An 11,908-nucleotide genomic window follows, 5' to 3' on the forward strand; every position below is an offset into this window, starting at 1 on the left:
AAGTCAGACAACTTTGCTTGTCGGCTTCACAAGACAATCTGCTTCTAGCTGAACAATCGAGTCTAGGATTGACAAAGCTAGACAACGACCTTGAGGCTCATTATATCGAAGACAATAAACATTCAGACAATCAAAGATTGTTATGGAGTGACTGGTACAGTCAAGTTCAACAACAATAACCAATCATTTCATTACAACTTAATCCCTGATGCTTCCCTAAGCTATACTGACCAAGGTAAAGCTAGCCCAACTTTTCCCAACCCGACTTTTTCGTATGTAACGTGGCGTCTAAAATTTGTGGCATGTAACAAAATTACTTCAAACAAAGCTGGAAATGAAAATAAACGGCAAAATATGCACCAGTTGGTGTCAAAACATCTTAAATCAAAATCATACGGCTTATCTTGCCGGTTCATCCTTTAATTCCTTACAAATAGTTCGCATAGTACCTTGAATATGCTGCTAACATAATCGCTAATTAAACACCGTTTATTTGCCGTTTTTTTCATTTCCAGCTTTGTTTGAAGTAATTTTGTTACATGCCACAAATTTAAGACGCCACGTTACATACGAAAAAGTCTGGCTATGGCTTTACCTTGGTGAGATACCGGGCTTGGGTTGGGACCGATACCCACTGCCCAGTAGAGTTTGCACGTTTTTTTGTGACAGTCTGATATAATCTTCCAGACTTCAGGGGTTTTGTTGTTCATTATGTTCTTGTAAGCTGTAAGTTAAACACAGAAATATCTTGTTTTGTGATTATTTGGAATTAACTGGGTTTCTCATCAACATTCAAACCAAATCATAGTCAGCTCGGTAGCGTAGTGGTGCGAGCGTGGTCCTCACAACAAATGTGACTTGTGTTTCGCGTTCGATACCCGGTGTAGCCATACTGTAGTAATGCCATTGGGCAAGGCATTAACAGCACAAGTTCAGTGGACCTGGTGGGCCACAAAAGAATATCTGTCACACATTCACGCATATACCAGTGCACACTTTTTGTTGCTTGCTGGTTCACACAAGTCTTTGAAAATTACACTGTCTGGTGCACAAACATTTGCCTTCTATACAGGTGCAAAATTATGAAGCGGTTGGGTGCACCAAGAACAGTATACAAAAATCTCGAGGATGCAGTTGCAATACTTTCCACTGTAGAATCTGACGATAAAGATTAGCATACTATAAATCAGGGTGGTCCAAACCCAGGCCTGCGGGCCACATGTGGCCCGCAACATCATTATCTGTTGCCCGCGGAACATCATTTAATTTAGTGATTGCTAAACTTTTTTTATTCAAGTACTGTACCAGTACATTAGTAGGCTACTGCTACTCTTCAGTAGGCTGCAGTATCACAGTGAAAAGTTTTGGATTTTCGTTGAACAACGTGGAGTGTTGCGTCATAAATGCATGAAACCCGAATAAAGTAATTGTGACATGATGCTCTCTGCGTATTCTGAAAGTTCTCGCAAGGTCTGTTAGTGATAAGACTGTATTTTGTTTTACATGTTTTGTGATGAATAAGCAGAAAAGTTGTTTGAATTGTTTGGCTATGGTTTAATGGTTTTCGTGTAAAATAAACCGTTAAGTTTTCTTAGCACTGATGTAGCCTGCTGTGTGTGGCCCCAGATGCTGGCAGACTTGGACCACCCTGCTATATCTGTTATTATCTCTTATTATCTGCTTTTTATTCCAGATAAGCTTGAACATAAGAAGTATGGCGGGCACATTGATAGCATATTAATGCTTGACTTCCTGCTTTCATTCCAATTTTACTTCTTATCTTTGAGATATTTTGTTGATTAATTACGCTGCAATCTGAGCAAGATGGACGAAGAAGACATTTTTAGGAAGCTCGGATTTGGATTAAAATTTAATGTCAAAAGGTTTGAAGAAGATGCACGTCGAGTCCACTTGGTGTCATCCAAACCATCCATTCCCGTATCTGAACCTTGCCATGATCTCACATTTTTTCAAAAGCCAAAGAACAATTCTGTGAGAAAAAAGAAAATACCTTCTGCTGATGATGATGTTTGCGGGAAGATCGCAAAGACTGACGACCAGATGAAGACTTCCCGCAAACAGCACAGAATTTTTGTCGAGGGAACCGATGTTCCAGGAATTGTTTCGACATTTAAACAACTTCAGTCTACTCATAGCATCAATGAAACATGCATTGAAGCCATCACTGAAAAGATGGGATTTAAAACTCTCACTCCCATTCAAATGCAGGTGTGAAGTTTTGTTGTTTGTTTAAGTCATAAATGTTATCTTCATTTAAAAAATTTTAAAATCATCGCTTTCATTTTACTTGCAGGCAATCCCAGCCCTACTACACGGCCGGGAGGTCTTGGCGTGCGCTCCCACAGGGTCGGGAAAAACTCTCGCTTTTTTACTTCCCGTAATAAATCATGTTTTAAATCGACTTCGAATAAGAAAAAAAGGAACTAACCGGGGTTTCCTAGCCCTGGTGCTTTCCCCAACCAGAGAACTAGCTAAACAGACTCTTCAGGAATGTAATCAACTGACCAGGCGATTTGTCGGTGGAAAACCAGCAGAAGAATTGCTGAATGTCAAGTTGCTTGATCGGTCCCAAATTGAAAGATTTACAAAAGTTGGCAAGAAGCACTCAAAGAAGATGGACATTTTAATCAGCACGCCCAACAGCATTGTCTACCTGCTTGAGCATGATCCACCATTGATAAGGTTCCACAATTGTCTGTAGATGTGTGAAATTTAATCATGTGACAACATACTCAGCAATCACGAAACCTTAATCTTATTTCTTCAGCTTGGAAGGTGTAGAACGCCTGGTCGTTGACGAGTCGGACAAATTGTTCGAGGAGGGAAAAGAAGGAAAAAGTTTTCGTGAGCAACTCGGCAAGGTTTATGCTTCGTGCAACAATCCGAGTGTACGAAGGGCGATGTTCAGCGCAACATTTGCTCATGACGTGCAACAATGGTGCTTGCTTAACATGGACAACGTCTTGCAAGTAATGACCCTGGGTAGCCAAATAAATAAATCGCAACGTCACGCCGCCGTTTTGACTCAAATAGTTTTCCAGTTTCATGATTCCACGATTTTATTGGATTTTTATTCAACAGATAACAATTGGCGGCAAAAACACGGCTGTGCGTTCAGTGGAACAAGAAATGAGATTTGTCGGGAATGAGAACGGAAAGCTTCTCGCTCTGCAGCAGTTAATACAACAGGGGTTTTCCCCACCTATCCTCATATTTGTCCAATCAAAAGACAGAGCCAAACAACTTTTCGCCGAGTTAATTTATGATGGTAAGTGTTTAAATTATCGATTGTGGAGGTAGAAACAATAACGACCTCACACACGAAGGTAAGAACATTGATGCGATACACGCTGACAGAACAGCAGCCCAACGCGAGGAAGCTGTTAAAAGATTCCGGAAAGGTGAGACCTGGATCCTCATCTGCACAGAGCTGATGGGACGTGGAATAGATTTCAAGGTGAGTTAAAGCACTGGTCGATATTTACCATCACTGGTTAATCGCGTCTGCTTTAGGGGGTTAACCTGGTGATTAACTACGACTTCCCGTCGAGTGCGGTGAGCTACATCCACCGCGTGGGGAGGACCGGTCGTGCAGGGAGGAGGGGGAGGGCAGTGACGTTCTTCACAGACGAAGACCGACCAATGCTCCGGTCCATCGCCAACGTCATAAAAGAAGCCGGATGCGAGATCCCAGAGTGAGTAGAGTGGCATCTTCATCTCGGATCTGATATTTCTTCTCCAACCAGCTCCATTGTTCCCAGGTATATGCTCAAGCTGAAGAAACCTTCACGGAAGGAGCAGAGAGCTCTCGCCTGCCACCAGGTGAGGAGAGAGAACATCCGCTCCACTCCTGCTGACATCCTCAACAAGAAGAGATTCCAGAATCAACCTAAAGCTGCCGCATAACGCCTTGTACATAACGCATAATCTATTCAACATGACATGCGGCACTTGCAATAAAACCTGGCTTAGAATTTACATTTCTTTATATATGAGATGCAGAGCAGCATTTGCTCACAACATTCAACAGTGGGGCATGTTTAATACGAACAATGTCTTGCAAGTAAATAACTTTGTTAAATAATTCACAATCTTTTATAATTTTCAGCAAGAAAGCTAATCTACTTTCGATCTAGCTTCCAACTCAGAAATATAACATCAAGGTAATTAAAGCACAAACGAGGATAAAAACTGCGGAACTTGGAAACAATTCTTCTCATTCGTCTTGATAAAATAACATGAAGTGTTAATGCAAAATAATTAGAACAGTTGACACAAACACAGAACATGCAAATCAATATGAAGTGCGTTGATGTTAAAATAAGACAACAATAAAAGTCTAAAATCCTTTGAACTTCTACCATGGATAGCAAGGGTCGGAGCAATAACGAATGTAGGTCTCCAGAGCACCAGTGTCCACCCTCATCAGTGCCGTGTAAGTTGTGAGCTAGACAAAGTGTAAAGTGATGACCACGTGCCGTAAACCAAAACAAGACGACATAATTCAAACCTTGTTGAGCACAGGCTTGGTTGATAGAACATCATATATGGATGGAAACTGAGATCTCTGTTGAATAGAAAAAAGTTGTCAGATGAAAACTCGTCCAGATTAACATGCACAAGAACTCGGATAACATTTTTGTTGCACCTTCTGTCCTGTTTCATCTAAACATTTCTTGGCCGGTTTTCGTCGATTGTCAAAGAAGGGTGGATTGCTCCAGTTGTCATAATTTGTTTCAACAACATACCAGTCACCTAAGCATAAGAATTACAAAAATATTAACAAAGTCCTCAAATATCTTCCTTGACATTAACTTCAACCTGCAGTGACGTTGAGTTTCAAAACATTTGCAGTTTCCTTCCTGTCCCTTGTAATAACTGCGCCTTCACCGGGTTTTGAACCAGAGACTATGTAATAGACCGGCGCCAGTAACTCATCTTTAGTCAGCATACTTACTGCATCATCATAGCTAGAAGAAACATGCTGAGTCACAGTTGCTGTTTTTTGAACGACGCATTGATGGGCATCTTATACTTCAACAAGAACCTATCAAACCTGGCTGCACTTTCCAAAACAGTTCTTGGCAGAAAGCTGGTCCAGTGTCCTTCCCTATCTCCAAGTATCCATTCCAGCATTCCAACAAAACCACCATCGAGGTTGAACCTCTCGTTCAAAGTGAATGAGAACACCCCCTGAGTTTTACAAAACAAGATCATAGTCAGCCATTGCCAGATCAGGGCCAGCAGAGCAACTTAGAGTCGTTTTACCGGTTTGATACCAGTCAGAACTCCAACATAGCCGGCAAAATTCACGGCTTTATAGAGGACTTTGCCGCCTTTCACAAACTCGACATTGACAACAAGAGGCCGTAGATACTCGGTGATGAGCCACGTGTGGTTCTTCACGTCCCACCTTCAGTAGAAAATGTTGCGTTAAAACTCTGTCGTTAGAGACGACAAGTTGGTCTTGCCAACATGGCAACTGCAGTCAACAAATATTGACTGGAAGAAGAATCGTGTCATGAGACTCACCCCATGAACAGTCCAAAGTCCAAGTTACGAGCGTGATAAAGAGTTCCTGCAAAAAAATGCTTTGTCGGCTGCAATGCCATGAAATTGCAAAACATACAACCATAAACCAACCAGTGGAGATGAAGAAAACAATGAATGGGTTTTTTCAATTTCCACAGTTCTCAGTTAGAAAAGCATAAAAGTAAACTACACACTCACCATTTGTGTCTTGAGCAACAATGGAAGTGCACACCGTAAAAATCTCATAGAAAATATTGAAGAGTAGAACATCTGCATCGGGTGCCCCTGTTGCCATGGCGATTCCTTTTATTTCAACATCATAGGGAGATGGAAGCTTGTTGATGATGTTCGGCTGTGCAGGGAAATGAGAAAAAAATAATGAAAGTTTCAGGTGTCAGTCATCTTTTCAACTCACTGTCGGCTTTTTGTTGAGGATTTCTTTTCATTCAATCCTTTTATGAGTTTAGAATGATGTCACAATCACTTATGTCAAGAGTAATATAGAATTGTATTAAAAGCATATTACCAAGCATTCGATTCACACGTACCAGATATTTTTCCACAGTTTCAATCAGTTTGGGTGAAATGTTGTTCAATAAATTCTTGACTTGACCAATCATCGCTTTCATCTGGAAATAGACAAGTTAAGCGCTTGATGGACAAGTTGCTCACAAATGAAACTACTGACTTGTGCTTACTTCATTTCCTTTGTGCTTCATGACATCATTCCAACGAGTCATCGGATCTTTGTCCAAATTTACTTTGAATGTTGGAGGGACGCCAAGAGACCGATCGTGGTTTTTGTACATCCCATGCTGGCAGTCTTCAGTGAACTAAAAATTCAAAATTATCGAGACAATTCTTTAGAAATATGAGTCGATCCTGCAAGATTGAGAATTAAAAAATCTTAGAACAATAAATTTCTTATTAAATCACCAAAATTCAAAAATCAACTACCCTATTACAATTTGCACAAATAAAAAATAACTTTATAATCTTTAATAATATAAGTCGAATATTTACAAAATCATGCACTCACCGGTGGCACATCTTGACAGAGTGTTAGAGCCAGAACACTCCAGACAATGACCAGACAAAGGTTGGAATGCATACTTGATAAGCCACTTATCTCTGTTGGACTTACAAATTAGAAGATTATAAGAGATTCATCACAGACATAAGGTGCTTATAATGCAATGAGGCTTCTCATGAAAATAGCAAATCATCTAATCAGGCTTGAACCTGGCTGCAGATATATTTGACAAGTGCTAAATGTATTCTGTAAACAATTGCGAACGACGGGCAACCAATTACTGATTGCATTTCCATAATCTTTGCTTTGCAGTTGTTTTGATGAAATTTTGATCGAATAAACAAATATTTCTTGACCATTATTACTTTGATGCTCGTTATTTGGTCCATTCTGAACTATTACGCTGAAGATATTCTAGTAATTATCTATTACAGACTAGTTTTAACCTAAATATAAAAACAAGCCCCAACACAAATTGGCCATTCATGACCTATATAACCTACCATACCTACATTTATAGGTGCTGCTGTGATACTGGCCTATTCTGCATTCTGATCTTAGCCTTGTAAAACAAAACAATCTGCCGATACGTGAGGACATCGCAGAGCGCAAACATATGACCGTACGATGCACATCACGCCAAGCTACCTTTCGACACTTTCATCACATCAATGCCGCCCTTATTGAAATAACCGAATGTGACCTCATATGTCACATGGGCACCACCTACAACACGCCCATTATTATCTGCAGTCGAGTGTGCGCTAAATCATATAACTACCAAGTACCTTCTGTGACTTATTGTCCAATCATTTAAGAATGCTTGGCACCAACACATCGAGATCTTAGCTTTTAAATCGGCATCAACTTAAAACCTAGAATACGAGTTTCCAAGGTGAAAAGTGGCGTTAGTGCATGCTTGTATGGCAGGTAATTTCAAGCCCACGGGAATACCTGACTTCAAAATCCGTTTCGGGAAAATGTTTCTTGAAATCTCGTGATATCACTTGAGGTTTCTATTAACACATTTTACAATACCAGCCGGTAACTTCGGTGGAAAATACAACAAAGCAGATGATTTGACAACAAAGTTTTAGTTAAAAGGACTAAATACTGGCAGCAAGCTCTGTTTAATGAGAAATTATGCTCCACCTCATAGTTATTATCAACCAGGCAATATATTTGACGCACAGTTCCCTTTTTATATGCACCGGGAAATATTATGAAGTACATGTAGGTCTAAAATTTTGCAAGTCAAAGCTTGAAACAGATATGACAACAGCAAGCATGTGGCATAGTTGGAAGTTTATTGCATTAGGCCAAGTTGTGCAGAACTATGACGCTTTCCCTAATTATATAGAACAATGTCACATGAAAAGTCTGACCTACATCGTCAAATCGCAAGAAATTCGTTCAATTTTAATTTCTGTCGCCCTTTGTTAACCTCCCTTGCGCCCTCCGATGGATGTGACGCTGAGCTGGACTTGAACTTTCTAAAGTCACTTGAGGAGTTGTCACGGCTCAGTGAACATAAAAGTTGCTGAACTTGAAACTTCGTCCCGGGCTGGTCATAAACTTGAGAAGCAAAGTGAAGCGTTGGTGCCACCAAATCCGAAAGAATTTGTGAGCGCGATCCTCCTGGAAAATATTGAGGTGATGAGAGACACCTGCCACGGAGTGCTCTGATTGGTTCATTGCACCATAAAAATACTTCTCATTGGTCGGATCCCAGATCTGTTTGACGAGCGGGACCAAGTTTAAATCTACATCTGGGTCGACACGATCAAGATTGATGGTTGGAGGTAAAACTCCATGATAACACGCCAGTACAGTGAAAGCGGACTCAATGGCACCTGCCGCGCCTGCAACAACAACTCGCTCGTCAAATTGCTGCTCTCACTCGCTATTACGTCATCCTACACGTGACCTAGAAGATGACCAATCGCTCCTTTGGTTGAGGAGATCGACAGGTTTTTCGAATGATCTCCGAAAACATTCTTGATCGCTTTTGCTTCTGCAGCATCACCAAGTGGCGTAGATGTGGCGTGTGCATTTATATAAGTAACGTCACTGGGACGTGTACCGGCGTCACGCATGGCTGCTTCCATACAGAGCTGAGCTCCCCGTCCTGAAAAAGAAAACCCAGCGCAGTTTGATGCGAAGAACTAAGTTTCAAACCGTTCCAAAAATATGATGACGTCACTCACCATCAACAGACGGTGCGGTGATGTGTGACGCATCACCTGACAACCCGTATCCTAGCAACCGTCCATAAATCCTTGCACCTCGAGACCTTGCATGATTTTCCTCCTCCAGAATCAAAACGGCTGCTCCTTCTCCCATCACGAATCCATCCCTGGGACAAAGCAAAAGATGAGTGGAAGCAGTGGCAATGGTTATCATTATGACGTCATAATATGTAGTTAATACGTCCCAATATATAGTTTGCATAGGACGGTCAAGCTAACAATGTCCATCTTGGGCAGTAGCTTTTGTGTCTGTGATTATGAAAGGTCAAGCACGTCTCTGCCCACTTGCCCGGAACTCACCTTTCAGGGTGGAACGGTCGCGACGCTTTCGTCGGTTCATCGTTGAACTTTGTGCTCAGAGCCCTCGCCCTGGCAAAGCCGGCAATTGCTATCGGGGTCAGACAAGCTTCGGACCCCCCAGCTACCATGACATCACAATCACCATGTGCAATGAACCTGAACGCATCACCAATAGAATGGGTACCTGCGGTACACATCGACAAGTTACTCAACCGCGAAGTGTCTATGCACAACCTGATGGTACAAAAAATTGAATTCCATTGCAGAGTCGTTACGACAGATAAACTTTATTGTTCAGTTTAGAATCTGTGATATCGAGTATCTTATACCGGTGGTGCAGGCTGTAGAGACGGAGTGGTTGGGCCCTTTTAATCCATGTCTTATGCTGATTAGGCCGGCAGCCATGTTGAGCAATATGCGAGGCACAAAGTACGGAGACACAGATCTGTAACCAACTTCACGAAACTTGGCTGAAGTATCAGACACAGCCTCAAGGTCCACCATCCCCATCCCCAGCGCAACTCCTAGACACGACCAAACCATAAAGTCATGCTCACACTAGTCTGTGTTGGGTTTTTGAAAGCTCGATAATTGAAGGGTTAATTTCATGAGAGGTAATTACATATCGAGCAAACCAGTTCTTTCTTTTTCTTTCTCAGTCGCTGGTGAAAAATTTGCATCAGAAATGGCCTGATCCGCCGCAGAAAGTGCAAATGCTGTCGCCAAGGAAACCTCCCGGCCAGACAAGCCGCTGAACTCGTGACGACCTTGACCTTAAACAAAGATCAAACTTGGAGTAAACACAAGTAAGCTCGATTTTACTTTGATTTTATACTTTCAATTCTCACCCACCCCGGGGGACGGAAGCGGCAACCTTGCACGGGATGGGTGAATCACTGAATGGAGGAAACTTTGAAATTCCGCAGTCACCATCAATCAAGCGCGACCAAACATGTGATGCCAAGCAACCAAGTGGCGACACAATTCCAACACCTGTCGTAGTCCAGATGTAAATTGTCTGACAAAGGAAATATTTATTCACAGAATGGATAAACTGTGTGATCAAGTTCATTAATTTAATTTTTATTTTGCATAAAATTATAGACAGCTCACCAGTCACCACAACCTTGCGTGGATATTTAGACGTAAACGTTCGACCAAATATCAAGCCGTGGCATCGCCCATCACAGATAATCAAATGACGTTTGGCAACTTTTCCAAAAACCCGATTCATAAAATTGGTCAAGTAAGACGCAATAACACGAAAAAGTTTAACAAGAAATTGACAGAGCAGGCAGATTCTGGAAACAAAATGTTTAAACATGTCATGTCTGTAGCAGGGAGCTACTTATTATTCATTGAATTCAAATTTAACTAAACCTCAACGTAAACAGGCAAGTACCGGTAATAGACATCATATTAATGTGAGAGTGAAGTTAAATTTTAAAGCTCTTCTTTTACTCTCGAACATTACCACAGTTTTCATACCTGGCATATAAATACAGGTTGGGTCAAAATCTCTCTCAGTTATACGCTTACGCATAGGATGCTTTCTTAGTGGTTGACTGAACGCAGGTTGCATAACGAAGGTTGAATGTTCGTAAATACAAAATTTTTTCGGCACAAAAAAAAAATCAAAAGCATACTAAATGACTGAATGGACACAGTCAACAGAATGTTTGATTCACTGAGACGTTGCTGTCGTAATGTTCTTGGGCAAGACATTAACAACGCTTGCTCCTGTTCAGTGGACCTGGTGGACATTCAGAGTCAAGCGAGTTGATAAAAAAACATCAAATAAAAATGATCAAATCAAATAATCCAGCTATGTCCAACCAAAGTACTTTGCAGGGTCAAAAATGACACCACATTTTATTGGGAGCAGTGCTTCACATTAAATGGCTTATAACACATAATTAGGTCAAACACAAGGTGGAAAAATAAATGCTTCATATGCTTTAATTAAATTTTCAACTACGCAATTCTTAATCACAGAGCAGCAGAGCGCATCATTCTGGTTGAAAGTGGTTTGTTTCAATCAATTTCTACTGGTCAGGGTTTTTCTCGACAACTGCTTATCCAAACTGGAAAGCCGAAAATTTTTTCGTGAATTATATTTTCCGGATAGCCTAATTGAATTCTTATATTTAAACAATAAAACAATTCTTTTATGTTTCACGTTATCTTTTGAACATACAGCCATCACAAAATTTTAAGATACAACATAGGATTTAGTGGTTTACAATAAACTGCAAGTACAGTACGGTAACGTTAATGAAAATGTTTAGTCTGTGTAGTTATAGCTACAGCAGGCTTCACAATTCAGTTGTTTTATTGTATTGTTATGTCATGAAGCTGCTTTCACAGACGTCTGGATAATCGAAGGCTGGTTAGATGAAATGCAGATAATGGAGGAAGCACTGTGCTATAAAATACACAATTTCGTGCAGAGAATTACTTTCCAGTCTGGCTGCTTATTGCAAAGAGCAGTTGTAGTTACTGGACTGTTGGTATCTAACAACAACCTCTCAATAGGTGCTAAAGTACAGCAGATTTCAGCAAGAAATTGTGCGTGCAAAGATGCAATTTTTGCATAATGGGGTGCACTGAAGCCTCACTTTATTTATTATAGATGAATAAAGATAACTAAAAGTTTGGTGTGCAAGTTTATAAATATCCTGCGTGCAGATGCCACACTTTGACTTCCCACCAGGCCTAGTAAACGGGTACGGTTGCACAAATTTTACTGATGTAGCCTACAGAATTGAAGCAA

The 11,908-nt window shown here is 40.9% G+C and overlaps 3 protein-coding genes across 8 annotated transcripts; 1 reads left to right on the forward strand and 2 right to left on the reverse strand.

Annotated features, from left to right (window-relative positions):
* Positions 1–1,694: 1,694 nt before the first annotated feature.
* On the forward strand, positions 1,695–3,995 carry LOC143468562 (putative ATP-dependent RNA helicase DDX52). Its single transcript, XM_076965871.1, has 7 exons — positions 1,695–2,229; positions 2,315–2,703; positions 2,789–2,990; positions 3,103–3,289; positions 3,348–3,478; positions 3,535–3,716; positions 3,783–3,995. Exons 1-7 carry the CDS (start codon positions 1,825–1,827, stop codon positions 3,925–3,927), a joined length of 1,641 nt encoding a protein of 546 aa, XP_076821986.1. The 5' UTR covers positions 1,695–1,824; the 3' UTR covers positions 3,928–3,995.
* A 48-nt stretch (positions 3,996–4,043) lies between these two features.
* LOC143468568 (acid ceramidase-like) lies at positions 4,044–6,818 on the reverse strand. Its single transcript, XM_076965881.1, has 11 exons — positions 6,593–6,818; positions 6,252–6,386; positions 6,102–6,182; positions 5,752–5,905; positions 5,554–5,599; positions 5,290–5,434; positions 5,078–5,214; positions 4,843–4,991; positions 4,670–4,776; positions 4,532–4,588; positions 4,044–4,468 (listed from the first exon to the last, which is right to left on the reverse strand). Exons 1-11 carry the CDS (start codon positions 6,662–6,664, stop codon positions 4,379–4,381), a joined length of 1,173 nt encoding a protein of 390 aa, XP_076821996.1. The 5' UTR covers positions 6,665–6,818; the 3' UTR covers positions 4,044–4,378.
* Positions 6,819–7,879: 1,061 nt separating this feature from the next.
* On the reverse strand, positions 7,880–11,382 carry LOC143468578 (3-oxoacyl-[acyl-carrier-protein] synthase, mitochondrial-like). 6 transcript variants are annotated; one of them, XM_076965892.1, is made up of 10 exons: positions 10,624–11,382; positions 10,262–10,436; positions 9,988–10,153; positions 9,771–9,908; positions 9,465–9,659; positions 9,136–9,319; positions 8,794–8,942; positions 8,514–8,714; positions 8,298–8,448; positions 7,880–8,224 (listed from the first exon to the last, which is right to left on the reverse strand). In XM_076965892.1, exons 2-10 carry the CDS (start codon positions 10,367–10,369, stop codon positions 8,155–8,157), a joined length of 1,362 nt encoding a protein of 453 aa, XP_076822007.1. In that variant the 5' UTR covers positions 10,370–10,436; positions 10,624–11,382; the 3' UTR covers positions 7,880–8,154. The 6 variants fall into 6 exon arrangements, with proteins under 6 accessions (XP_076822007.1, XP_076822013.1, XP_076822045.1 ...); XM_076965898.1 differs by having other exon boundaries at positions 9,988–10,128; positions 10,249–10,436; positions 10,624–11,373; XM_076965930.1 differs by lacking the exon at positions 10,624–11,382 and having other exon boundaries at positions 9,984–10,128; positions 10,262–10,401.
* Positions 11,383–11,908: the final 526 nt, after the last annotated feature.

The sequence above is a fragment of the Clavelina lepadiformis genome, chromosome 1, assembly GCF_947623445.1.
Source record: "Clavelina lepadiformis chromosome 1, kaClaLepa1.1, whole genome shotgun sequence".
In the NCBI taxonomy this organism is placed as follows: domain Eukaryota; kingdom Metazoa; phylum Chordata; class Ascidiacea; order Aplousobranchia; family Clavelinidae; genus Clavelina; species Clavelina lepadiformis.